The sequence below is a fragment of the Cebidichthys violaceus genome, unplaced genomic scaffold (genome assembly GCF_023349555.1).
Source record: "Cebidichthys violaceus isolate CVI_PGR_0920_01 unplaced genomic scaffold, fCebVio1.0.p SCAF_11, whole genome shotgun sequence".
In the NCBI taxonomy this organism is placed as follows: Eukaryota; Metazoa; Chordata; class Actinopteri; order Perciformes; family Stichaeidae; genus Cebidichthys; species Cebidichthys violaceus.
Genome location: NW_027176274.1, coordinates 9,406,235 through 9,431,729, shown reverse-complemented (window position 1 = coordinate 9,431,729; position 25,495 = coordinate 9,406,235). Strand labels below are relative to the sequence as shown.

At 41.6% G+C, this 25,495-nt stretch overlaps 1 protein-coding gene across 3 annotated transcripts in view; it reads right to left on the bottom strand.

Annotated features, from left to right (window-relative positions):
- tanc1b (tetratricopeptide repeat, ankyrin repeat and coiled-coil containing 1b) overlaps nt 1–22,246 on the bottom strand; it is a 90,244-nt gene extending 67,998 nt beyond the window's left edge. For all 3 annotated transcript variants that reach the window (XM_068703807.1, XM_068703816.1, XM_068703823.1), the window contains exons 1-2: nt 22,128–22,246; nt 11,576–11,669 (exon numbers count right to left, since the gene is read on the bottom strand). In XM_068703807.1, coding sequence (XP_068559908.1) covers nt 11,576–11,636 — 61 coding nt within the window. In that variant the 5' untranslated portion in view covers nt 11,637–11,669; nt 22,128–22,246. The remainder of the gene's footprint in view (nt 1–11,575; nt 11,670–22,127) is intronic.
- Nucleotides 22,247–25,495: the final 3,249 nt, after the last annotated feature.

The following is a 25,495-nucleotide window of genomic DNA, read 5'->3' as shown; positions in this document are numbered from 1 at the left end:
GATTCATAATAAAGTAAACCATGTGTATTAAGTCTCCTACAACACATTTGTCACACGTTTTTGCCTTTGTACAACTTGCACATTGCTGCCCACCCGGCTTCATTGCTGGTGCAGAATTAAGTATACTAATATGACGTCTCTTTCCTTGCAGCGTTTGGTTTTCTTTTTCTTTTCCCTCTTGTTTATTGAATGTTAAGTATATGAACAGACGGCTCCACATCCCTCCTGTGGCCATATTTTCTACCATGAAATGTCAATTTTGTCTGCAACAACCAAATTCCATTAACTCTTCAAGTGTCCAGAGCAACTCTCTCTTATGGATTTCAAAGGATTACTCATCTATGCTGGTGGCCCCCGAGGAGAGAAAACAACTCCGACAGGGTCTTTAGTTTTAGCTCGTCAGAAAACCGGAACAGTTCCTGCAGCTCTGAAACCCTCGACTCAGATTCACACTCCCTTGATAATGAGAACAAATTAGCTGCTTTATGCAAACGCTACGATGCTGTAGGCAAAGCAAGACTGCCGAATGTTTTGAATCCTAAGCACTGAGACTCTGCCCATCTCTCTTTTCCATTCTGATGCACACTCTGCAGTGGCCTGAGCTCTGGAATGCCTTCCCCACTGGCCCCAGGGGAAGAGAAACTGACAGGGAGGGGTGTGTGTGTGTGTGTGTGTGTGTGTGTGTGTGTGTGTGTGTGTGTCATGGGAAGAAGAAGTAGAGGAGGAGGAGGAGGGTAGCGCTGGGCAAGCACCATGACATTTCCCATTCCTTTTCATAAATCGACAATTTAAGTGGGCATGGGAAAAACGTCCAGATCTGTGACAGGAAAGCAGAAAGAAGAGCCAATAAAGGGAGAGAAATACAGTGTGCTACAAAATAGTACAAGAGTCAAGTGAAGCAGATTTTAATTAGACCATTCTCACTGAGTTAGAGGATATTTCTACGAATACAGATGAACTACTTGACCCCCCCCCCCCCCCCCATACTAGCCTATGATTGCACACATTTGGTCAGTCCCAAAAATACTTTAAAACTAAAATAATGCAAAGCTATGTGTGTTCACGCCATCAATTGAATTGGTCCCAAGGTCACTGCAGAGTACAGTGTTGTCACAGTGAGACAAAAGATGCAGAAAGAGCATTATACTTCTATATAATAATAATAATATAAAGAGGTAGAGTGTAGATACGTGAAACCTATGATTAGATTTGTTTTGAATATATAACAAATGATGAGAAAACAAAACAAAAATAAATAGATTTTCTAGGTTTAAATGTTTGCATATTACAGACAAAGGTCAATATCACACAGAGCACAAATGCAAATGTTTAACCATCCGTGAAAATCTTGAATTGCCCCTTGACCCCGTTTCATCAGAGATTTGGAATAAATTAAGGCAGATCCACCGTTGACATTCCTGTCTGGAGAGTTATTGATATTCATGCGAGCAGAATTGTGTGTGAGGTCCCTGTATGAATGTCTCTCTGCAGGCCTCCTCAATACCAGACTCTAGGAAAGTGGGGCGCACTGTTCACTCCCACACTAAAAGGGAAAATACACCCTCTCTCCTCCTATCCGTTCATGTCCACCACCACTAATCGCAATCAAAGCCTTTCCAGTGGGCAAATGGAGTCAGCCGTTGTCTGTGCTTTAATACCTGGCATGAGGTTTTACATTCTTTACATACCTGAGTGCATACCTACAACAATTGAAGCCTTGTAAAGAAGGGCGAATACAGTGGCACTCATCTGTTTTTCATGTTTCTTAACAGTTGTTTCTTTCTGATTGTATCTCTGATCACAAGTCAAAGCACATAACGATGATTTATTAACTCAATGACAAAGTCTTGATTTGGGGGGGGAAAAGGCACTGCTACGTGGTCTCTTTAAATAGTTGTTGAGCATCATCTGCATTGAGGCTCCAACAGTGAAACCATAAAATGCCTCACATGGGTTTTACATGGGGTTAATTACATCAATGTCCTCTACAAACATCTGGTACAGTCTCAGCAAAGGAGAGACGGATGATGGATTACAGAGCACACTTGTCCATACTATGATCAATCATTTTAACACCGTGAACACGGCACTGGGGACACTTTGCAGCCAGATGAAATGTGTTGGGTTTTTTTTGGCTGTCCCACATTCTCAGATTTGTCTCAATTTTGGAGCTTTCCGCTTCCAATTTTTGACCCCTATCTTTTAAAAATATGGATAAAGCAACTCTGAGACAGACACAGAATGGGAATAGAAAGTGCAGTGTGGTCTGGAGTCCTACGTTGCCATGGAGATGTGGTTTAACAACAGATTTGGATGGCCATTAGCACAGATCATTAGGCAGAGCTTCTGCTGGGGCCAGGTGAGGTCATGAGAACACCACTAACCCCTGGACAACAGCCTGCTCAGTAACGTCAAATGGACGAGGATGTGGCACAAAAGGCTGGCCGGTCCTTCCAAAGAGCCTAATCCCAAAAGCAAACAAGGGCCAGGGAGAATCTTGCAAGCTTTGTACCATCTTTGAAAATCTTTGTTAATGGCGAATCTGTGCGAGTTCAGCATCCATCACATTCGCCTCATTTCACGCACTTAGAGGAACTTCTTTTTCAACCATTAGCATTTGAACGTTCTCATGATTGTTAATTTTATGATTAATAAGGTAAGGAAAAGTTAATTACCCCTTCTGACACTAAACAGGCTTCAGCAGAATGCAATTTCTATGCTGCTCCAACCACTTTTGTGAGACATTAGTAAGCTTCACAGAAAGAGTTTTCATATTTATACATCTATTATTTTGAAGGTTGCGTTTCAAAATAATAGATGTATAAGTATGAAGAGGGAGTACTCTGTGCAAACTGTTCCTCTTTGCAATAAGCAATATCTCCTGTTCCTTTGAGGCTGGGCACAAAGGAACCGAGGTCATTAGTTCAGCCAGCCTCAAACCCTCCTGAGCTAAGGATGGCAAGACATTCATCTGCAGGCACAATCACAAAAAAAAAAGTCTCTGTGTTCAGAAATGCAGAAAAGAGTAGCGCAGAGAAGGACAGGGGAGAGAGAAAAGGGGCCCCAAAGCCCAAGACTGAACAGAGGTCTCCACAGACACCCACACAGACTTCTCTGAGAGTCAGACAGTGTGAGAGCACAGGTCGGTGTCGGCATAGAGAGAGGTGGCAATAAATGAGAAAACCACAACCCTCAAAATTCTTGGAAAAATATCAAAATCAACTAACAGAGAAGCGAGGCAAAGGACGGATAGCTCTTTGTACATCCTATTGGTGACAGCGTACCAAAAAAAGTGACACTTGGAGTGCTCATTTAGATCACAGACAAATGATGATAAAAAGGTATGAAAGCAAGATGGGAAATCAGACAGGAGGAATGTGTCAGCTCAGGCAGGTCACGCTGTAATTAGAAAAACCAGTGGCCTGCTGACCTCTCCAGCCAATGAAGTGCCATGACAGCCACTATCGCCCCTTCAAAGAACATCTGAAAACACCCTGGCACGCTAACTGATAAACTGTTTTTCCTCCTCTTTGAAGTAGCAAAATCTACTTCTGCGCGGTAGATGACATCACCCCTGCTTCCATCGAGTCCTCGCGTATTTGTTTGGATGCTATGTCGTTGCTGTGCACACACACACTCCCAAGGTCACGGGCACCATCGATGCCGAGTGTGTGAGAGCCAAATTAGGGTAATGGAGGGTGGTCACCGGCTGCTCCGGCAGACAGCGGACCACTGGGAACCATGGAAGCATCGTTCCAAATTCCTCCCAATCAGAAGCCACTGGGCAAGAAGGGCAGTGTCAGATTTGACCATTAACTAGTGCAATTAGCATTTCTACATGTGTTATTTGAATATCACCCAAGAAAAGGAGATTGGGATGCAAATTGTAGTTCAAATGAAAACAAGCCCCATAAAAAATACTATATTCATTAACACTTAAATGAGCTAAGACAATACATTTAGGTACAGTGGAATTCTATTAGCCAAACTATATTTCATATTATCAGAAAAAAAATAAGAATTACCTCTGGGGAAAAATCGGACTCTAATTTACAACGTAATTCAAATTCTGAACACACAAGTCTAATTTCAACGACCAGATCCTGGTGTTCTGTGATTCATATAGTTCTGGAGTTATGCCCACTGACGGGTATTTCAACCGGGTTGAACAATTAGAGCTTTGGAGATTAAGAATGGGGTCATCATATCTAGCTTCATTAGTGAAAAATAGTGACAGGAAAATGAACACAAGGGTGGATGAGCTCGAAGCAGCTGTAAATGTTACAATAGGTCGACCTACAGAATTCCTAAAATCAGCCTGCAATCAATGTGAAAAATGTTAACTGCTCCTAGCAACCATCAGCGAGACAGATAAGTCACTTGCTACTGATTGCTTATTAACAATATACCCAGAAAAGGAAAAAAAATGCTTAAAATGAACACAATGTCAGCCACCGTAAGACCAATAAGAATCAGTACGATCAGATTCGACAGCGTAGACACCTTTTAGGATTGTTTGGCTACCAAAGGTAGATTTTGTGCATGGAATGTGATCAGAAAATAATGAGCTTCATAGCCTTTCTTCCTTAGTCATATGATGTGAAAGTTAAATGTAGCCAGGGCCTAATGTTTGTTATCAAAGTCTCTGCAAACAGAAAACAGTGAGGTTGGTCGACAAGGTCCACTACTTTCCCCAAGTGCCCTTATTTTGCTTTTCAGAGGGAGAGACAGGGAGTGTCCAATGTGGATACACCTGAGGTTTGTGGGCGTATATGTGTGTGTGTGTGTGTGTGTGTGTGTGTGTGTGTGTGTGCAAGTGAAAGATGTGGTTTTGAGCTACGCCCTGCTAATCGTTGCCTGCTGGCTGCACAGTGCTTTGATACCCACTCAATGGGCTCCTTTGTAGATCAGGTGCATTCTTTTCTCCACCATCTTAAATCCTACCATAACTGTCTGGGCATGGAAATCTAGACAAACATGACTGGGAGCAAAAAATAGCAAACATAGGCCAAAAAAGCGATTTTCACAATAGTCAGGCCATGTTTCTTTTAATTAAAATTACAAGAGGGTTATAGAAATGGTAACCTAGCTATAAAACTGCAGTGTTTGTTAGTGATTTAAAGATTTATGCCTCTCATAAAACTTACAATTAAAAGCTCAAGTCGTAAACTAAAAGGCAAACCCGTCCGTCATAGCTGCAAGAGGTTTTTTTTTTTCAGTACTTGGTCTTTTCCAAAAGGAAAACCATGCGCTGATGATAAAAGGAGTCAGTGGTTCTGGTCTGAGCACCAGTTATTATGGTTAATCAAAGGATGTTAATAATGTATCTTGAGGTTTGCATGCCTCTCTCGCTGTCTCCGTCGTTCTCTATCTGCGAGTGTATGCACGTGTGTGGCATAACGTGGAGTTCGTCTTCCTGTCCTGCACAGGTCACATACTGTATGTAATCTGTGGTCTAGACATCCTGTGGGTGACGGTGTGCATCTTGTCTGTCTGTCTGTCTTGGTTTAGCACTCTGAACTTTTCATTTTGTGACACCAAATTTAAGAAAAGAAGAGTTTGTTTTTTATGTCTCTGTGCTTTAGTATTAAGATTGTAAAGTACATAAGAACTGCCTTTCTCTGACTAAATCCTTTACTGTTGTTACCGTACAGTTTCATCCAGAGACTACACCATGCCTTCCACATTCACTTGGAGCACACTTCTGGCACAAGAGCAGTTTTCCAAAATAAATGTTAAAATTTCCACCCACTGCAGAAGGACACAGTGAGGGAGTTTTCTTTAAGTTCCCTTACTTAGCCACAGAACGAGGAGGGAGCGTGTCTCAAAATGGCTGCGGTAGATATGGCTAGAGGAGGATACTGCCACCCAGCTGCTCATGGAGAAGAACCAGGCTAACACGGGCACTTTGACACGAGAACCAGAGGGTGGACTCTGTGCTGAGTAGTGTTTGTTAATGTCTGAGCGGACGGTTGGCCACCGTGTTCCAGAGAGTTCACTTTGATCCTGCGACCGGTTCAGCTTCACCGTCCGTGATGTCGGAGGGCTGCACCTCAAGACGACAAACAAAGTTCTTAAAAAGAAACCTTAGATAACCTTATTAGTAACATGAAGCACGTCCCTTTTGTTCAGGGAAAAAAGAATCATCTAACTGGCAAAGTGGCTGGCACACACTTAAGGAACCAAAAGGGTGAGAGGAAATTGTAGGGCCAAAGATAGCCTGCTGAGTGTCCTCAGGGAACAGCATGCGGTTCATTCTCAATCACTTTTGAACAAAGATGAAACTGAAATGGAAGGGGAAAAAATGCTAGATTAATCCTGGGCAACAAAAGTGTGTGGGAAAAAAAGCTCTTTTAGCTGCACTAACTGTCAAAAGCTACAGTTTTTTTCTGAGACAAAAATAATTTGATTACAACCAACAAAAAAAAAACCTGCTTTTGTTTGGACGAACAACTGTCCATCAAAAAATTCTTTTTTTGTTTTTGTTTGGACAAATAACGGGCCAACCACCTGTGGTCATTGTTTATTGAGGGATGCTTCCCATAACAGTAAAAATTCCACATGTGAAACCCCTGAGGGCATGTTGAAAGAGAAAGAATAAAGACAACAGGAAAGGAATCTCTGCAATGTCAGCTGCAATATTTAACTGTATCACCACAGAGAGGGAGCGAACAATATTGAAAACAGAAAGGAGACTACAGAAATCTGTATTATCAGCTGCCCAACTAAACCACAACGAACAATAACACAACAGCATTAACTAGTGCTTCAAAAATATGATTAGCAGGCAGGCTCAATAAAATCTGAGCATAATAAGCTTTACAAAGGCAGTATTTATTGCAGTCCACCCCCTGAAGTACATGTGGCATGCAGGTTTATCAATATAATACTCTACCATCATTGTGCTTCAAATTCTACCATATGAATTCCTACAAACAAAACAAAGTCCTCCTTTGTAACCAATTTGCTGTTGTCTGACCTTTGGCAACAAATCACTGTTTCATGTGAAAACACCAAAGAAAGTCACAGAAACTGCAGAGACAGCACGTACCAGTCACCAGCACAGCTGAGGCAACAGAGTGCAGCGCTTAATGTTCTCTCTCGCTAACACACACACACACACACACACACACACACACACACACACACACACACACACACACACACACACACACACACACACACACACATACACACATGAACACGCACACCTTTAGTTTGTGAATAGGTCCTGATCAATCCTTTTATATTTCACTCTCTCTTCCGGAAATGAGGTTCACCCCGAATCAAAAATGTATCCTTTATTAACAATCACTTTGAAAATGAAAACAGACTTAAAGAATTGTGAGAGGCAGCAGATCAGTAACATGTTTTTTAAAGAAGTCTCCTTAGAGTCAGTTGCTTCTCATTATATGTTTCTGTCTGAAGAGAAAAAAACCTCTCCTGCTGTGGTCACATGTTCACGCTCTTCAGCTGTAAGCCATGTTGCATTTGAAAAGAACGCAGATTCATCACCTTTTCATGGGGACTTTGGTGCAGATGCAGTTGTTATCAAAAATAGGCGATCAGGCATTCATGTAAAAGGAGACTGCCAACATAAACAATTACAGAAATCCTTTGCTCCTGCCTCTGATTGTAATGGTTAAACTATTCTTTGTCTCTTGACAAATCTGAAAAACAAATCTCATGTCATTGCTGACAGCATGCCATGCAGGAATATTATTGTCCCTGTAGATACACTGCTGGGATCTCACATCAGGGCAGCAGGGCTGAGGCCCCTTTTCTGTGCAGGCAGGTCAACAACGGGCCTCTGCCTCCCGTCCAGACAGGTGCACGAGTGGCTTCCGGTGTCGCACTGCAAAACAAACTACGACGAGCCCTGCCAACTGGTGGTGGTTGCATGTCTGTGTGTTTGTATGTACATGGCTTGTGTGTGTGGAGGAATAAACAGCTGAAACTGTTATCAGCCTCAAGGAGTGCGCGGCAATGCATGTTAGTGTGATTAACACTGCGTCACCCACAACAGACAGACAACTGTCTGGCAGCTGCCCCCAAGCGACCGAGCTCATCAAGAGGTAATCTCAAGTTGGGGTACACACAGACACCCACAGCAATTAAAGCTGAGTCAAAGATGCTGTTTCTGTGGGTCACATGAACAGATACTGACTGAAAATACTCCCAGGACAGAAGCAACAGTAAGTAGCAGTACACGTTATTCAAGACAGTGAGGCCTCTGTGAGATAAAAAAAAAAAAAAAAGGAGAGAAAGCAGACCACTTTCGTCTAGAAGAGAAATAAATCTTGGTGGAAAAATGCAGGTTTTTCCTCAAGTGTTTCAAGTCCACCAAGGGGATTTGACAGAGCTTTATGTTTAGCTTCACTTCACAAAACGGTAAAAATTTGGCATGCACCAATTGATTGGCCAGTAATCCAATTTCACCCCATATTCACCGCTATTCACTTTTGGAATTCAAGCTGAAAAGAAGAACTAATTGATGACATGTGACTTACTTGTATGCAATGTCAACTGTTACGGCCCTGTCTGCCTGAGTGTCCTGTCTGCATGTGTTTTCATGCTGCACCTCACATCAAATAACATTAAGAAGCTGCCGCAACAGCACCGCTATGCACAGGGTATCTTCTGCCTTTAATTACTATAGGCTTATTACTGTTAAGCTACTTCAGAACACTGTTGTTGAGGAATATTTGCAACAAGGATGAAATGCATTCACACAAACTTCCCTTTATGACAGTCCACTGTCCTAAAACAATTCCACCAACTTGGAAAAAGTAATTTGCCTTGTAATGAAGTACAAAACCAGATACTGCTGTGAATTAATGGGGAGTCATAGGTGAAATTCGCAGTAAAATCTGAGGGGCCTGTATCATCAAAGAGAACACCAATTAAAACACTGTTTAGGTCTTTACAATATAATCATCTTCTTGTGCCTCCAGGTCTCAAATCTATTAACTGCAGTGAGACCTACTTGCAATGTAACCTCTCTCAAAAAAAATGTTGACATCAAAGGCAACAGGCCACAGCAAACTAGCATCCCACTTCCGGAGTGACAGACCATAAAAATAAAAAAGAGTGCTTAAAAGGGATTAAAAAGGCCAATTCCAAACAGATTCCTTCCAGACCGAGCCTAGAGGAGGCAAGCGAGAAGGAGGAGGAAGAGGAAGGATCTAGGAGGAGCACATGATGGAGAGGACTAAATTAGCAAACTGTGTGTTTTGTGGTGTTGGCAATGGGGTGATCCCAAAGGAGAGCTAATGACTGTAGTGGTATCTTAAACAGGGGCCAAGTTTCCTTGACTGCTTTAAAGTTGCCATCGGTCCGTAGCCACCATGTCATGAGCAACATATGCCGAGCTATCTTGCAATTATACCATTATCAAGGTCTTTCCTCCCACTGAGTTTTATTATATTTTACAGAGCAGATTTTACAAGGACTTTGTAAGACTTCTGTTTCTGAAGGAAGGAACATCCGTACAGCCTGACTCATAAGAAATGCAAGCAGCCGTGTGAAACACAATGTGGTGGACCAATGAATTCAATTTTCATTCATCTGAGAAAACAAACCAAACAAGCTTGTATGCAAAAGACGAATACCAACTGTCACACATAAAGCTGTTTCAACCAAAGTAAACAAATCCATGACCATATTCCAATTTGAAAATTGCAAAAAGATAGAAGCATTTATAATAAACTAGAGAACAAAACTCCTAAGCGGCAGACGTTTACTTCCAAAACAACAATCTTCCCAAAACCCCTTTGGGATCAAAATGAAATCAAGCCTTGCAGGTGCAGTGAATATTTTATGTCCAATATGGTACTATCTTGTCTCAGAGACCACCAACTACACTGTGGTGTACCCAATATGATTAACACGGCGTTCCCATCAGGGCTTCTGTGTTAAAAAACTAATTTCAGATCCCAGGAAGGATCTGAAATTACAAAAAAAGAACAGACAAGTAAACACAGGGTGAAGGCATGCAAATTAATACCTTTAACACAAATTACTCATTTTAATGAATGAAACGTATTTTATACCCGACTAATAAAAATGACCTACCATAAGTGTTAATATGGAATCAAATATGATAAATAACTCATCAAAATCTTAATCAAAATGTTTCAAGGAACATAATCAAGATGACAGAACAAATAACTCTTATTTATTACAGGCTATTATTGCAGGTGATTTGCCGACAATCTCACAAAAAAAAAAGACACATTTCTGACCTTCAAAGAAAACTCTTCACGCCTGAAAATAAAAAAAGATATGCAGTAGAGATTTGTGCCCCATGCAGGAACAACAGTGTGGCAAAGTGGCCACCGCTAACTGTTGTATCTCTGTGACCTCTCATCTGTCTTAAGAGCCCTAAACAACAGAGAAGAGTGGCCCGGTTTTATTGTCCCAGCATGAGAAAGGGAGACAGAGCTGCTTTAGCTTGATGGATGGGGTACAACTGGGCGAGTGAGGCTGGGATAAAGGAGCTGTGTCCCGCCATAAAACTCTGCTGCTGCCGGCCTTCACGTACACGGACACTCCTGTCTTTAAAGTGCGTAGTGTGGGTGTGGGTGTCTGGGTGAAACAGGGAAGCCATCAGAGTGATTCATACATGCGAGACAGGTTGCAACAACTTGATATAAAACAATACAAGCGCACACTACTCAATTGTCCCTTTGTTCTGGGCTGAGGAGCAGTGGGGATGACTGGAGGTGATCTTTTCCCCTTTAATTTCAGCGTCGAGTGTTGAGTGAAACGATCACGTCAGACAAATGAAGAAAGAGCACAAGTGTGAGATGTGAACCTACCGTGTACTGTAACTGTTTGAACCAGACTACCTGTGAAAACCAGTCCTGAGGCTGTACATCAAGTGTAGGCTGGTAGATGCAGAGTAAGCGTAAATGGTCACAGGCTATGTAAAGACAGATCAGTGGAGGGGGGGGGCGTTGTGTGAACAAGAGACTAGTCAACAATGTATTGCTGAGCGTGACTCATGTTTAGTCATGTTGGAAAACACTACAGACTTCCAAAGGAGAAGAAAACATCTGTTCACATCTGACACAATGGCCGAGTTGTCTCTACAGTCAAAAGATGGAATATATCCAGCTCTGAGGTGAAGTGATTAAAAGACGCAGTGGGCTGATGCCGGGCTTCTAAAACACAATGTGCTGCACAATATCCCTACACAGACTAAATAGGTCCATAACATTACTGGGCCTATTGTTGTACCCAACGGCGATGCAAAACAACAACTTGCTCATATATGTACTGTCCCATATTCTTAATCAAAGCCATTTGAGTTATGGTCACAGTGCTTATAACTGTGTCATAAACTAAGAACTGGAGGAATTTTCTTTTAAGCTGTATACCACTACTGCTATTTTGTCACCCTACCTGTATTTAAGTTCTCCGTTCACTTTGTAAAGTTTCCATATTCAGAAATGAATTTATTAACACAGAGTAGGATGATCTCAAGTGTACATCTGCCTCTGAAATATAGAGCTTGTGTCTCAGCCTTTAGGGTGCAGAGTGGAACCTAGCTTGCCGTCTTTCCTCCACGTACCTGAATCCTTCTTGCTCCCTTTGCCTCCATCTCTGCTCTTCTTCAGCACTGCCTTGAACATGGCGAGATTCCTGAAAGCCTCTTTGTAGGGCTCCTGGGAGAAAAGAAAAGAAAACAAAAAATTCAGTCACTCAAAGCACGACAAGACAACAGAACTGTATCTATTGTCACTCGTACAAATTATTCAGCAAGCAGAAGCCTCCTCTATTCACACCTGTCAATACGAAAACCATTCAAACACCTACACATGCAAGTATTTCTTTTACCCAGGACGAAACAAAACGATACAAAATGTGTCCTCGAAAAATCTAACAGCAAATGGAAAAACAGTCTACATCCGCATTTCATGCTGCTTAGCTGGCACCCGCCGGGGAGTTTTCCCACAGCACTCCCAATCCTGCAGGTCATCAGTGGAGGGGCGCACGGAAAGAATGCTCTAATATTTAAACAGAAAAGGGACAACTTCTCCTATCTTGTTATGCAGGAAAATACTCCGTCACATGCCTTGAATTCCACACGTAATTGATGCTATGTGGATGAACTTGAATGTTTCAACTGCTCTGCGCGGTTGTTCTCGAGCTATAGTGTGCATTTTGAATCCTTAGAGTTAAGCAGTATAACATGAACTGAAGGTCTTATGACGTTTTACAATAAAAAAAAAACATACTTAACCAAACACAGCAGTTAAAACACTTAATTGTGTGGTACTTTTGGTTTTCCAACCTTCTAAAGACATTATAGGTTGCTACCCTGCTGTATTAATAGCAGCGACGCAATCTTTCCGATTAAACAAATGGTTTCAACCAAATAAGGGTATGCCTACTGCAAACACAACACACTGAATTCTCAACCACAGAATCCAGGCTTTAAAAAAAAACTGGGTCCTCTTCTGCTGCCGACAGAGAGGCTATCGATTCGCCCTTTTGCATCCTTGAAGGTGTCGCATGAAACATTGTGCAGCAGAGCCTCTACTGAATCTGTTATTGGAGGTGGAGACGTCGGGGGTAAATCCCTGATGAGCCTCTGCACTTCAAACCCACCTTGATTGCTCCAAAAATTTTTACTTTTCATGAGGTTTCACTCCACCAAGCCTTAATGAAGACTATGAAAGCAGTTTCAAAGCAGCACAACACACACACAAAGCAACCCTATTTACCGTCTGGAACTGATCCATGTTGTCATCTTCATATTTCCTTGGCTCTGTTTTTCAAAATAATACAACATCAATGCCCTTCAATCAGTCTGTAGTGAAAACTGATTTCATTTAAAAGTTGCCAAACGTTAATTCAATATTCCAGCAACAACATCCACCCTGAGAGGCTTCATAATGCAATTCTAGATCTGACAGACTCCATCCATCATCCTCTCTCTGGAGATGACTTCATAGTCCTGGTTTCTTCTGGTTTCACTCACGTCATCAGATCAGGAAGGTCAGGTGCTTTCAGTGTAACCATGACCTCGCCTTCTTCCCTCTCTCTCAAGGCAAGTCCCTTTTCCAAGTAACACCTGAACTTGACATGTAAGACTTGCCTTAACGAGACCATGCTAAAGTGTCAACACAGTTGATTTAAGTAGTCCGATTGCACTGAAGAAAGACATGTACTACCGACTGATCCTGCCCCGTCTCGTCATTAAAACATCCCTTCGTATTCCAACACTACTGCACTACTTATACAGTATGTCAACATTGATTTAATGCTAATACATGACTGTAATTAAAGCAGATGAGTAGGAAATTCTCCCCAGCCCAACGACACCAGAAGTGCACAACCTTTGACACCAGATTCACTCTCGTTTTGGAATGAGCTTAGTCCGCTTGGTGCTTTGACAACCAATCAAATGGCGGCCGTAGGGTTGTAGCAGTGGTAAAAAAAAATCTACAGTATTGGGAAACTCTGAACAAGTTCTGGAACCGGATTTAATGTAATTCCTAAGAAATGCAGGGGTCTGAACAAAGAACATGGTAGTAAGATAGAAACAGATCTGAGGACTGTGCTCATCTGTGTACATTATAGTGTAGCTCAGTCTAATATGACGTAGTGTTGTACATTAGCGTGGTAAGTAGAACTGCTAACTGCTGTGTGGGAGCTGGCTGCTCATCTCCACAGTAACAATAAACATCACTCAGGTTAACCCGAAGGAAATGAGAAACGCCCTCTTGAAACTCCAAAAGCCAACATGACAAATTCCTTCCTCCCTCCCTCCCCCATCACAGCCACCAGACACACACAGTCAGTGTGTGAGAATGAGACAACACCTCGTCGGCCATCATCTAAAAGTCATCACTTTGTATCCTGAAGTGTGCTTCCATTAGATGTTTTAATCCAAAGTGAGGGGGATTAAGTCCTGAACATTACTCAAAAGAAAGATAGACAGTGTCGTCTATAATACTCATTTAACAATGACATAGTGATCACAACATGGATTGTACCAAGAGTCCTTTGGTTCCAGGAGCCACAACACAGACCCAGTGCTACATACTGTAACAGTCTGAATACTTTCCCCCACAAGACATTGCCACATTCTTTCCGACTGAACAGACAACCATGACACTAGGTTGCAGCAGACACAGATGGTCAGGGATCAAGATGATGTTATCATTGTACTGATTCCAAAGATGTCTGGTAGAGGTGCAAGAGCAATGTTTATTCTCAGAAGTGAACCAAGTATTAGGGAAACAGTACAATTAGTAATGTCACTGGCTCTTTGAACAAACTAAACCATAAATATATATAACCAATATTTAGCCAACAGGTATAAGTAGGATTTAGACCAGCTCTGCGTATATGTTGGGAGATCAATAAACTCAAAGGTCCCCTGAACTATCCACTGTGTGCTATGCAGTTTCAGAATAAAAGTGAGTTCAGATTTATCTGACTGCTTAATGCAAAAGTAGCCACGTGCAGTAATACAGAAAATGAAGGATGCAATACGTTGTGATGAATAGAGAATCATTGGAAATTTGAATTGTTGGTGAAACAAAATTGAATGGAATCGTGAGGCCAGTGAAGATGCACGCCTCAAACTTATATGCTAAGAAAATCCACAATATCTGAAACAGACATGAGGACAATATGTGTTGATGTTGCCTAAGCCTTAGGCTGTTTTTATTGGAGGTAGATGTGAGGAAATGTGGATCCTACAATAGCAAAAGCACCACAACCGACATCAAATTCAGCTCAGCTTAAGCTGTGGTGGGAATATAGCGGTGACCTTTGTAAGAAAGCCTCCTCACAGAGGAGTCGAGGACTGCACGGTATGCAGAAAGACGGGCATCCAGATTCCTCAAGCTCTCAAAGTCAGGTCCATCCCAGTGCTTTTAAGCTGTATTTGGATATCAGCCTCAAAGCTTGGCCTCCTTAGAAGGGGCCCCTCAATATTAAAACAGAGCTGTGAAAGTCACACAGTGGCTCACGGGTCTTTGTGGACACACACAGGCTGAAAGGACAAAATACACTCACAATATTCACATCTGTTCTGTGCAAGAAGAAGAAACAGCACAGTATTATGACAAGAGACCAACAATCTAGTCATCAAAAAGTCATCAACATGCTTCAAAACACACAGCAAAAGCCTGATCAGAGTATTTGGACAGTACCGTGTAATATTAAGGATGCTTCCCCACAGCTGGCATTTTCAACCTGGCATATGTGAGCTCTATGACCTTCACATGCGGACCTTCCGCTACCTTGGAACGGCTCAAGGCAACAATAAAAAAGGACTCGAGTCTCGTACAATGAAGGGACGGTTTCCTTTCACAGAGGAGAAATTGGAAACCAGGGGTGGTTAAAGGGTGCCTCAGGTTATCAACATGTATGTTTTTCCAGGTCATTCCCGACTTGATGGAGTTCAAATCCATACAGGGTTGTGAGGAAGAAAAGATCCTCACCTGAACAATGCTGATGTGACATGTGGTTAATGGGGTCAGGTAGCTATACCACAGTCATCTGAGAAGCTGTATATAAAACGGAAATAGGATTGTTGGGTTCCCACTGCCTCTGGGCAGGGATGCACTGCACATACTCTGGTGGTTGATGGGTTAAAACCTGCTTTGTCCTCTATTAGGTGGCACCATTACGCTGAGATCACCACTCTTCCAGGATCGCAGCAAACAGCTATTTTCCATCCTGTTCATCTCTGGCTGGCTGAAACGCCCTGCTGAGCTCTCCTGATCAACAGATTCTACATGAATGATCACTCTCAGAAATTCGCACTAACCCTCAAGTGAGTTTATCAAACACTGCCTCGAAGTGATCAGATATTTTTAAAATGTCCCTGTGAACGCCATAATTATCTATTCCTTTGTTGTCCCTTCACTGAGTGCAGGAAACAGGCCCCGGGCTGTACGTTTGAGTTCAAGTGGTCCACAAACAATGTGAAGTTAGCTCACAAGCCCGAGAAGAAGGAAGTGTGGGGAGTAGCTATGGAGGACAACACAGTCTCAGTGTCGGCCATTGTAAGCAAAGGTTGTTATTCACACTCACATGAGTGGAAGGGAAATAACAAAAGAGCAGACATTTTATGTAACTAGTCTACCGGTTTGAAGTGCTTCCAGCACAGTCCCCACCTCGGAGCCTCTGAGAAGCAGGTTTCCATCTTATAATGAGCAGAAAAGTGAAATGTCTTGGAACGCCAACAGCTGATCTTCTAGAGTAAAGACAATGTTTAACTTGTTAATATAATACTACACCGTGCTTGCATCATTTGACAGGCCAGGTTTAAACATGCTCATTCAGGCAGGCCTACTTGCTAAACATTTCAGTAACATCTTACTTAACTTTATACAAAGAGTTTTGAAGTAATTTCAACTTAAACACAAGGTACAACAAATAATCTAACTAGTAGAACAGTACTTACACTTAAAAAAACAGTGAGGTAACTACACTAGAATTACAAACACACTGTACTAATGTGTACAGATGTGGCTAGTTTGCTATCAACCTGCAAGAATTGATCACCAAATCAGCATAATGTGTATGATGGGGGACACAATTGCACAAGAAAATGTGTTTAAACTGTATTTGAAGGCAGTCAGAGTGTGCAGCAGCATCATTGTTTCACAAGAGAATCCTTGAAAGCCGCCAAATGGCAAAAATTTTAAGCAATAAAAACACTTCAGACAAAGTTCCTTTGCGTCTTGAGTTTTCAAAGTTATATGAGACGGATAACAGAGATCCAGGGAGGACAAATGATCATCAAAAATCCTAAACACACACAGTAACCGACTAAACAAAGAGGAACGCCGGTGACAAACCACAAACCACAGTGTGTAAACCAACCAGCGCTCATGCCATTTGCATGAAAAGCCTGAACAGTCTGAATGAATGCTGCACACAAGTTATAGCAGCCTCAAGGTCTGTGCTTGACCTCCCCACAATATTCAGCAAACTCAGTCCAGAGCCACCAGGAAGCAGAAGCAGGAACAGTTTGAGCGGCAGGAACTATGACCCAGGAACCAAACATGAAACCTGCATGCATCCAAGTAACCCGAAAAAGGTTCTAAGGTTCATAAAAGTAGTTTCTGCAACTGAAAAGAGCAATTAGACACAAAGAAAAGTGGTGACTTTAATGGTCTCTTCTACACAAGCTTTTAGTAATATTATTAATATTATATATGAAAAGGATGCTATCATCTACAGCACTGTGTTTCTGAAAACAAAAAGCAAATATGAGACATTTCAAAACAAAATCATGAGAAAACAGGTGGATATTCACTTCATAAGACCTGTGATTGTTTACCTTTGCCTAGCGGGGGATTTATATTGGGCCATGACATCACAGACACAGGCCGATTCAAAAATCTAGCTTGGGGCAAAGCCAGCTAGTTTGTTATTGAGGAGGACCAGCCACATGGCTCAGCGTGAAATTAAAAAGGATAACAAGTCTGATCTACTCATTAGACGGCCGTGGGAAAAGCACCGTCATTTTTGGAAAGACCGACTGGCCCTTTGAGGCCACTTGTCCTTGATCTTTTCTAATATGACTGATGAATAATGAACCCGTACACAGGCCGGCATGCTGGCTCAGCAGCGGTGGTGTCTTTGTATCCCAGCAGTGTTGCTCTAGAAGTGTCAAGGCATGTTTTAGGAGGCAATCATTGCTCTGAATTCACCCCAGGCCGTGGAAACTGAAGACTAAAACGCTGGAATAAGACAGGACATTGCACAAGCTAAGCAGATTAATATAGAAAACTGAGCCGGCCATAGACTTACAAATAACCTACATTAATTGAGCTTGACAGATCAGAGTGTAACATTGGATTTATGAATGAGTTAACAGTGCAGTGGCCTTTTTCCTCTTGAATTTGCTGGAAGTCTTTCCACAACAATTACACACGTGTTACATCATACCAACCACCACCCCTCCTCTGAAATCATCAGCCAGCACTAACTGCACACTGAGTAACAACAATCATCTCATCAGAGCTGCAGCCATTAACTCCTGTGAACACTGCAGACTGAACTGTATCACCATCCACTGATTTGCCACAGCAATTAAGTGTTAATGAACATCTGGAGTAAAAAAAATAAATAATCAAAAGCTGTATTATCGGCCTTATTGCATACGCTCAATGCGACATTTGCCTCCCGGGAAGCCTGATGTTTGATTAAGGGTAAAACATTAACAGTTGTGTTTAAAGTCTACAGGAAGTGCCTGCAACCCACAGAGAGATTATCTTATGCTAGGATTTGTAGGTCAGAGGGTAACATATAATGAACTTACTTAAAAGGAAACACTACATGCCTATAAGCCAGGATTTCAAGTCAGCGTACGTTCAACAGGGCTTGCAGATAAGATACCCACTTTCAGTTTTGGAGTGCAGGTTTATTCTGAGCCCGTCTCACTTTATCTATACTGACTGAACCACTTATATCATTTAGTGTTAAGAAAAAAAACAGTTAAAGTAACTAAACAGCGAAGGATGCCAGGTGGATTATCAGTTTGTATGCTATAACTGAATAGGGGAGGACATTAATATACATACTACATACAGTTACTGTTGTCACATGAGACGAGCTTCTAGTTCTTTGTGTGCACTGACTTTTACAGATGCAAATAGCCAAGACAAATGGGACACATCTGACCCTGAGACAAACTAACAAACCCAAAATGAGATTAGTTTCACCGATTCATTGTTATGATAGGAACATATCACACACACTTGCACACATACTTGCTGTGAAAAAAACATAAAAGGACATTTTCTGTAGCTGCTGGAGCTGCACTAGCTGTCAAAGCTAAAATAATCATGACACATTGGAAAGAATACTAATTCTGCTTTATCATTTTGCCAATGTCAACAAAATTGATCACAAAATGAATTCTTTGCAAGTACCTTTTCACCAACACTGAATTTCACACTTCAGGTATGCCTGCCTCTCTCTCTCTCTCTCTCTCTCTCTCTCTCTCTCTCTCTCTCTCTCTCTCTCTCTCTCTAAGAAGCAGTGTAAATCATTAACAGCTGTAACTAAGAAGCACTTCCAAACACACACAGACAAACACACACACACACACACACACACACACACAGACACGTGCTTTAGATACACACATGCAAGCATGAGCGCACACATGCACCTTATTAAAAGGCATACACACCTACTTACATGGACTTTCAACTCTAGAGATAAAGTTGTGTTATGATAAATTCAGCATTGCTACATCATTTGAAATGGTAAGGCAAGGCGTTTTGATACAAAACGTGTCATGAGCCTTTAGGAAACTTGAGCTATAATTCAATTACACAATGCCACTTTGCCAGTAGGCCTGTGTATGACCCTTCACCCCAACACTGAGGATACAACATCATTTCTTTGCCTGGTAAATATTGAGGCATTATGGAACTTTAGGACTTATATGATGTCTGTAACATGAGTATTCTTTTAGGAGGCCAAGTAGAACATGGAGTATTATCCTACTTTTGCAGCCATGTTAGGTGTTTATGACTCTTCAGCTACCTCATTGCTGGAGATTGTGTCGCACCCACAGAGTGGCATTAAACACATACTGCTTCAGTTTCAGGAGCTCAGGGGGTAACAGCTTCTTGCCTCCTCTGGTATTACAGTTATTTGACAACATGCCCAAAAACCACCTCAGTGATTTTGACGTGTGAACACGTCTTGGCCATGATACATAACTGCCGCTTACAGTACACATTATGAAAATCCCATTAGATAGCATAGGAGATTGCTTCTTTGAGAGCTCTAATGATAAGTAGATGGATACTAGTACTTTAGCTTTCAAATTAAAGCTAAAATCCCAAATCTACAGTCACTAAGTCCAAGACCTACCAGAGGCTTTCATACGAGCCAAGCCAAACCAACAGGAGGTGACCGTGGCTAAGTGGAGAGCACTTTCAATCAGAGGGTCGGCGGTTCGATTCCAGGCTCCTGCTCTACTAGTCTCATGTCAATGTGTCCTTGAGCAAGACACTTAACCCCTAAATTGCTCCCGTATCTGCGTCTACGTGTGTAGATAGATACTGAATTGTAAGTCGCTTTGGATAAAAGAGTCTGCTAAATGATCGTAATGTAATGTAATGTAACAGGAGGTCAGTTGAACAGTAAGGTTTGAGAGCATCCGTGTGTTCGGACATTCTGTTGCAGCTTATATTTGTGATCAGGGTTAGTTAATATCAAGTGTACGGAAATCCCAAATCTACAGGTTAGGGGTCCTGAACCAGACTAAACTCTAAAAATCTCTCTTTCCTGTTTCCTTTTGGAACAAAGGGCTTCTGCAACGAGTAGCCCTTTTCAAAAGTACAAAATCATAATCACCATCATCATCATCATCATCACCAACAACGTCTCAGTGTGTGCTGTCTGTCGGGTCACTGGGTCCAATAAACTTTCCCTCCTCAGCCATAACAATGCGACTCTGATGCCAGCATCTGTTACTGGCCAACTGGCTGGGGACCATGGGAACCCGGCTCTGTAGAGGCAGACTCTCGTGGCACTTTCAATAAGACGAGTGCTCTGTAGCGCAAACGGTCTCATAACCCTGCAGTTGGTAGACAATTGTGGTAGCTCTAGCCGTGGCATAGAGGCATGCAAATCCGTCGTAATGGTTCCACAATCAGCGTGAAATTGCCTGAAATTATTGTTGGAAAGTTAATACCGACTATCTCCGCGTTAACTGGCAGTCAGCGTGATTGTCAGCTGCGGCACCTGTTGAGTGTAAAATGAAAAATCAACAGTGTATGTAGAGTGGAGCTGCCCTTGAAGCTAGATTGAGACAAGCAACTCAACACAGGAAACAGCAAGCCAAGAGGTTATGAAGACCTTACATCACTTGTTCAGAGAGAACACGGAATCGATGACTTCATGTGCTCTCAAAAGATCAAAAACTGCATCTTGACATTTACAAGCAATTTCTCTGAAAAGGAAAACAGAACGTTTCAAAGCACCTGGCTGAGTTTACAAGGAGATTCCCTCAGTGGAAAATATGCTGCAAACAGCAAAAGTCATCTACAGCCGGTGGTCAAACTTCAATGACTCAATCAATGTGGGCAGACAAGATTACAGTCCTGTTGCCTGAAACCTACCACTGTATCTGGGCTGGGTCCTGGTTTGAAAGCCCGCCGCATCCAAATCACAAAATACAGACTAACATCGGGATCAAACAAGACCACACGGTTATAAGAAAAGTAATGAACCTGTTTGCTAAACATCTGCATCCTACTGAGCAGGATCAGATCTATCTTCAAATGTTCTTAGATATCTCTTCATCTTTAGAAAGGTTACCACACAGTAACAAGCAAAACATAATCAAATCCATTCATAAATTGGTTAATCTGCAAAATATATATATATTTTTAATCCCCAGAGCCAGGGTGACATTTGAGAGGCATTATTAACTGACATTAAATGATCAATAGAGTAGTAATTGCAGCCCTATGTCACAGGAAGTGTTATTCATATTACCTATTTACTTTCACTCAACCACAATAATCTCACATCTGTAGCTATTTGTAACTTTTCTAATTCATCATTATCAAAAACCGGTTGCCAATATAATCGATTACCTATTCAAAGACACATCATAGCTTAAAGCATTTTAGTTTGTTTTTTGAATACTAGGAAAATGTGCACCTAAAATAAAAGTGAAACACCAAAGATCAACTTGTTTGATCCACGTTGTTCACTTTCAGCGTGACGTGTGTGTCCAGCGAGCTCCGCTTCACACCGAACCCAAACGGAAACGTTACCTGTGGACTGTGTTGGATTTAACGGAGCTGGATGCTCCGCTATCTAGCTCGAGTAACGGTAACATTTTAACGTAAGAAACGTCAGCGACGCAGGAAATAAGTCGACCACAGAGGCTGAAATAACCAAGAACATCTCCAGAATGAAACGCACGCTGCTGTCATTCCCGTTGGGTTTTGACGGTGAGGCTCAACGGGCATGTCTCGACATTCCTCCCCAGGAAAATGCCACCAAAACTCCTGACTTGAAACAACTCTGTGACGTTACTTTTATGAACCGGTGAACCGACACCTCCAGACCAGCTCTGTCGACACAGCACAACTTGAGAATGTGTTTTAGAGTCTTACCTGATAAATGTCATGGGTATTAAAGTACCAAAAAAAAGTTTTCCCAGTCTTCCAGCGTAATCTCCACACGAACTCAGTTCCCACTGGATCCACCAAAGGTAGGCTGCGGGACGCTGGGCTCCTCCTCCCCGCATGAGGTCATCTGTGAGGGAGGCACATCTACAGAGGAACCAAGATGAACTACCCCTCCTCCTTCCTCCTCCTCCTCCTCCTCCTTCCTTCTCCTCTTTTCCTCTTCCTCCTCATGTCTCTGTGCATGCCTCATGGACGCGACAGGATGCAAGATGCAAGATACATGTATTAGGAAAACTGTAAGCTGCAGGCTTGCAATATAAAGGGGGGTAATCAGGGGGTATGGTGCTGGGACATAGCCAGAAATACTGAAGTCCTCCAAATCCCCCACAATCCCCCACAACGAAAAATCCCTAAAATAGTTTCCTGGATTATCCATTTTTATTTGTTCAAATTGCTGCTCATTATGATGATTGGAATAAAGCTTTTTCAGGGAATTTTCTGCTCATAATCTCAACACAACTAAACAATGTCCAATTCAAATAATTGCCTCAAAACGTTTTCCCTCTAATAAATACCAGATTACATAGTTGTTGTTGTTGTTTTTGTTGTTGTTGTTGTTGTTGTTTGTTTGGTTTTTCCTGAAAATGTAAGACAAAATTACGAGGAAATTATGACTCATAAAATAAAACTGTTTGATACTGATACATGTTAAAATAAAGCTTGAGGTGAAGTTTTATTTTATGCTCAGGATTACATTTCTAGAGAACTACTGAATCCTTTATTTATTTTGTTAGTCACATTTAAATACTGAGCCTATATATACTGGAATCAGCCTAAAAACACTGAAGTGTTAGCTTTACATTGGAAGGGTTCCATTAACAATTTTCTGTTTACCATAATATTAAACAGGTCCAGTCCTCACTTCTGATTGGATTAACACTGATGTTGAAAACTAACTGAGTGCAGAGGTAAAGCAACATTAAGGATTTTGGCGGGATGCTTTTAGCCATTTTCCACTTTGTCCGACTTTATAATTGTGCACCAGTAGGCTTCATGTCAGAGTAGAGGTGAGACAATTCAACTTTAGAATTTATGAACAATTTTGATAATTGGTGTAATTATTTAAATCACTTATCAAGCAAAATTGCCAAACATTTCTGATTCCAGCTTCTAGAGATTCAGGATTTACTGCATTTTTATTTGTCATATAATTGGAAAATGATAAATATTTTCATTTTTGGACAAAATAAGAAATTTAAAGACGTCATCTTTTTCTTATGTAGTAACTTTTACTCCATGTATTAATCTGGTTTTATAATTTTTTGCTACTCTGCAGAAAAAGTAAGATTAAGTAAGCTCATAAAACATGATGCATTGCTACATTGCATCACCTGGATGGGCTACAACATTAAAAGGCTGCTTTGCATCAAAGATTTATCACTCTGAATGGGGCCAGTCTTTACAACAAGCACTTTTACTATTAATACATTTTATTGCTGATAATGATGTACTCTTACAATTTTGAATGAGAGACTTTTAATGGATTATTTTCATTATGTTCTAAACAACCTGAGCACTGTAACTGATTAAAATGAGGCTGAATTTAAATAGCCTATGATGCCCACATTTTGAAGGACCAGTTCCTATACTAGCAATCTTATCAAGTATATTGTGTTACTTCATCCGTGTTGATGCACAATAGGAGAGGATGGGTTAAAACATGAGTCAAAGCTTTTATGTAAATGTAGCCTAATTGGCTTAGGTTTGCGATAGTGGCTGTTAAAAGCAGGATGTCTTTCAGTAGCTTAGTGTGTACTGCTGAACCTGTGTCTACTGTTGGCGTCATATCAGCACATATCTTACATCAAATGTTTTTTTCTATTTAGGGGCTAATATGTTTTCACCATGCAGGAACATACAAAACAGTATCTAATGAACTTAAAGCTTCAAAAGTGCAAATAAATGCTTGCTCTGTGGAATGCAATTAATTGCAATGGCTTTCTGACTCACCCTGCTCCATCGAGTGACGCTCACAGCACACCTTAGTCTATGGGGACCTCATGAGGTGACAATATTGTATGCAGTTTGTTTCATGTGCAAAATGTGTCTCACCAAAGATGTGTTCAACAGAGGTGTAATGCCATAAAATCATAACTGTGTCTTTTGTCAATTGCAATTCTGTATTTTTTGTCGTGTGTACGCTGCAATGTAAGGAGTTAACCTGCATACTTAAAAAAAAAAAGTGTACTGTGGTGATAGGAATATATATATATTTTGGCACTGCAAACCACATCTTCTCAGTCATCCCAACCCTCTGTGTGAGGCGGTGGTATACACTCGGTGGGCTGTGTTTTCTCAGCAGTGCGGTGGGCGTCACAGGGTCAGCGAGGCTCTTCAGATGGCAGGGAATGGGCAGACACTGGCAGTGAAATGCACCATGTCTGCAAGTCATGAAGACCACCAACTGCTCCCCTCCTCGATCAGAGCAGAAGAGGCCTCTGAACTTTACACACAGATGGCATCAAAGGCATGTGTGAACAGCATGAGCGTCACAGAGAGAATTTAAGGTCGGCACATTGTGTTTGCAAGGGCTATCGTTGAGCACTTTGTTGGCGAACAAACGAGCGGATATTGTTTGAGGGCTTTCTGATGCAAACAAAAAGGTCACGAGTGAACACATGGACGGCATGACACACAAGAACGGGGCAAACACACTTGCATGCTCACACTCAACCTGTTCGGGGATTAGGATTGGAGTAGCTGCGGTATTTCCACGCTCGCAGGGCTTTTATTGAAACTGATAACTTAAGACACAAAGGCACATTCTGTAGTGTGGGTGTGCATAAGTATAGCATTACTAAAAGACAGTGTTCATGACCCACGGCCAGGTACTGTAGTTTATACTTCCTGTCAATTAAAAAGTCCCACATATTATATGCACAACCTATTTCTGAAAATAGGGTCTGAGTGAGCATACATTTTGAAATAAATCACAATACTGGTTAAACAAATGATTTAGTTCTTGGGATGTTTAAAGAAAATGGGCACAAAAAAAAAACATAGCTATAAATCAGGATGCTTTAATCAAACTTAGAATGGTGCAGAAAATTATGTAAAATTGAATCTGCCCTGGAGAAAATGCTCTCTGCAGGCCCAATGTGTGGCATTTCCCCAAAACAAACTTCAGGCTGGCTATATGATTTCATGCATATGAAGATGCCTGACTCCAGCCTGCAGGATACAACTTTACCCATAAATCTGACCCTAAATCAGCATGCATCTTCTTTGTTTTACTTAACCGCTGTCCTCTCTTGCAGATACAACATTTTGTTGGAGTAATTTGCCCTCAAGCA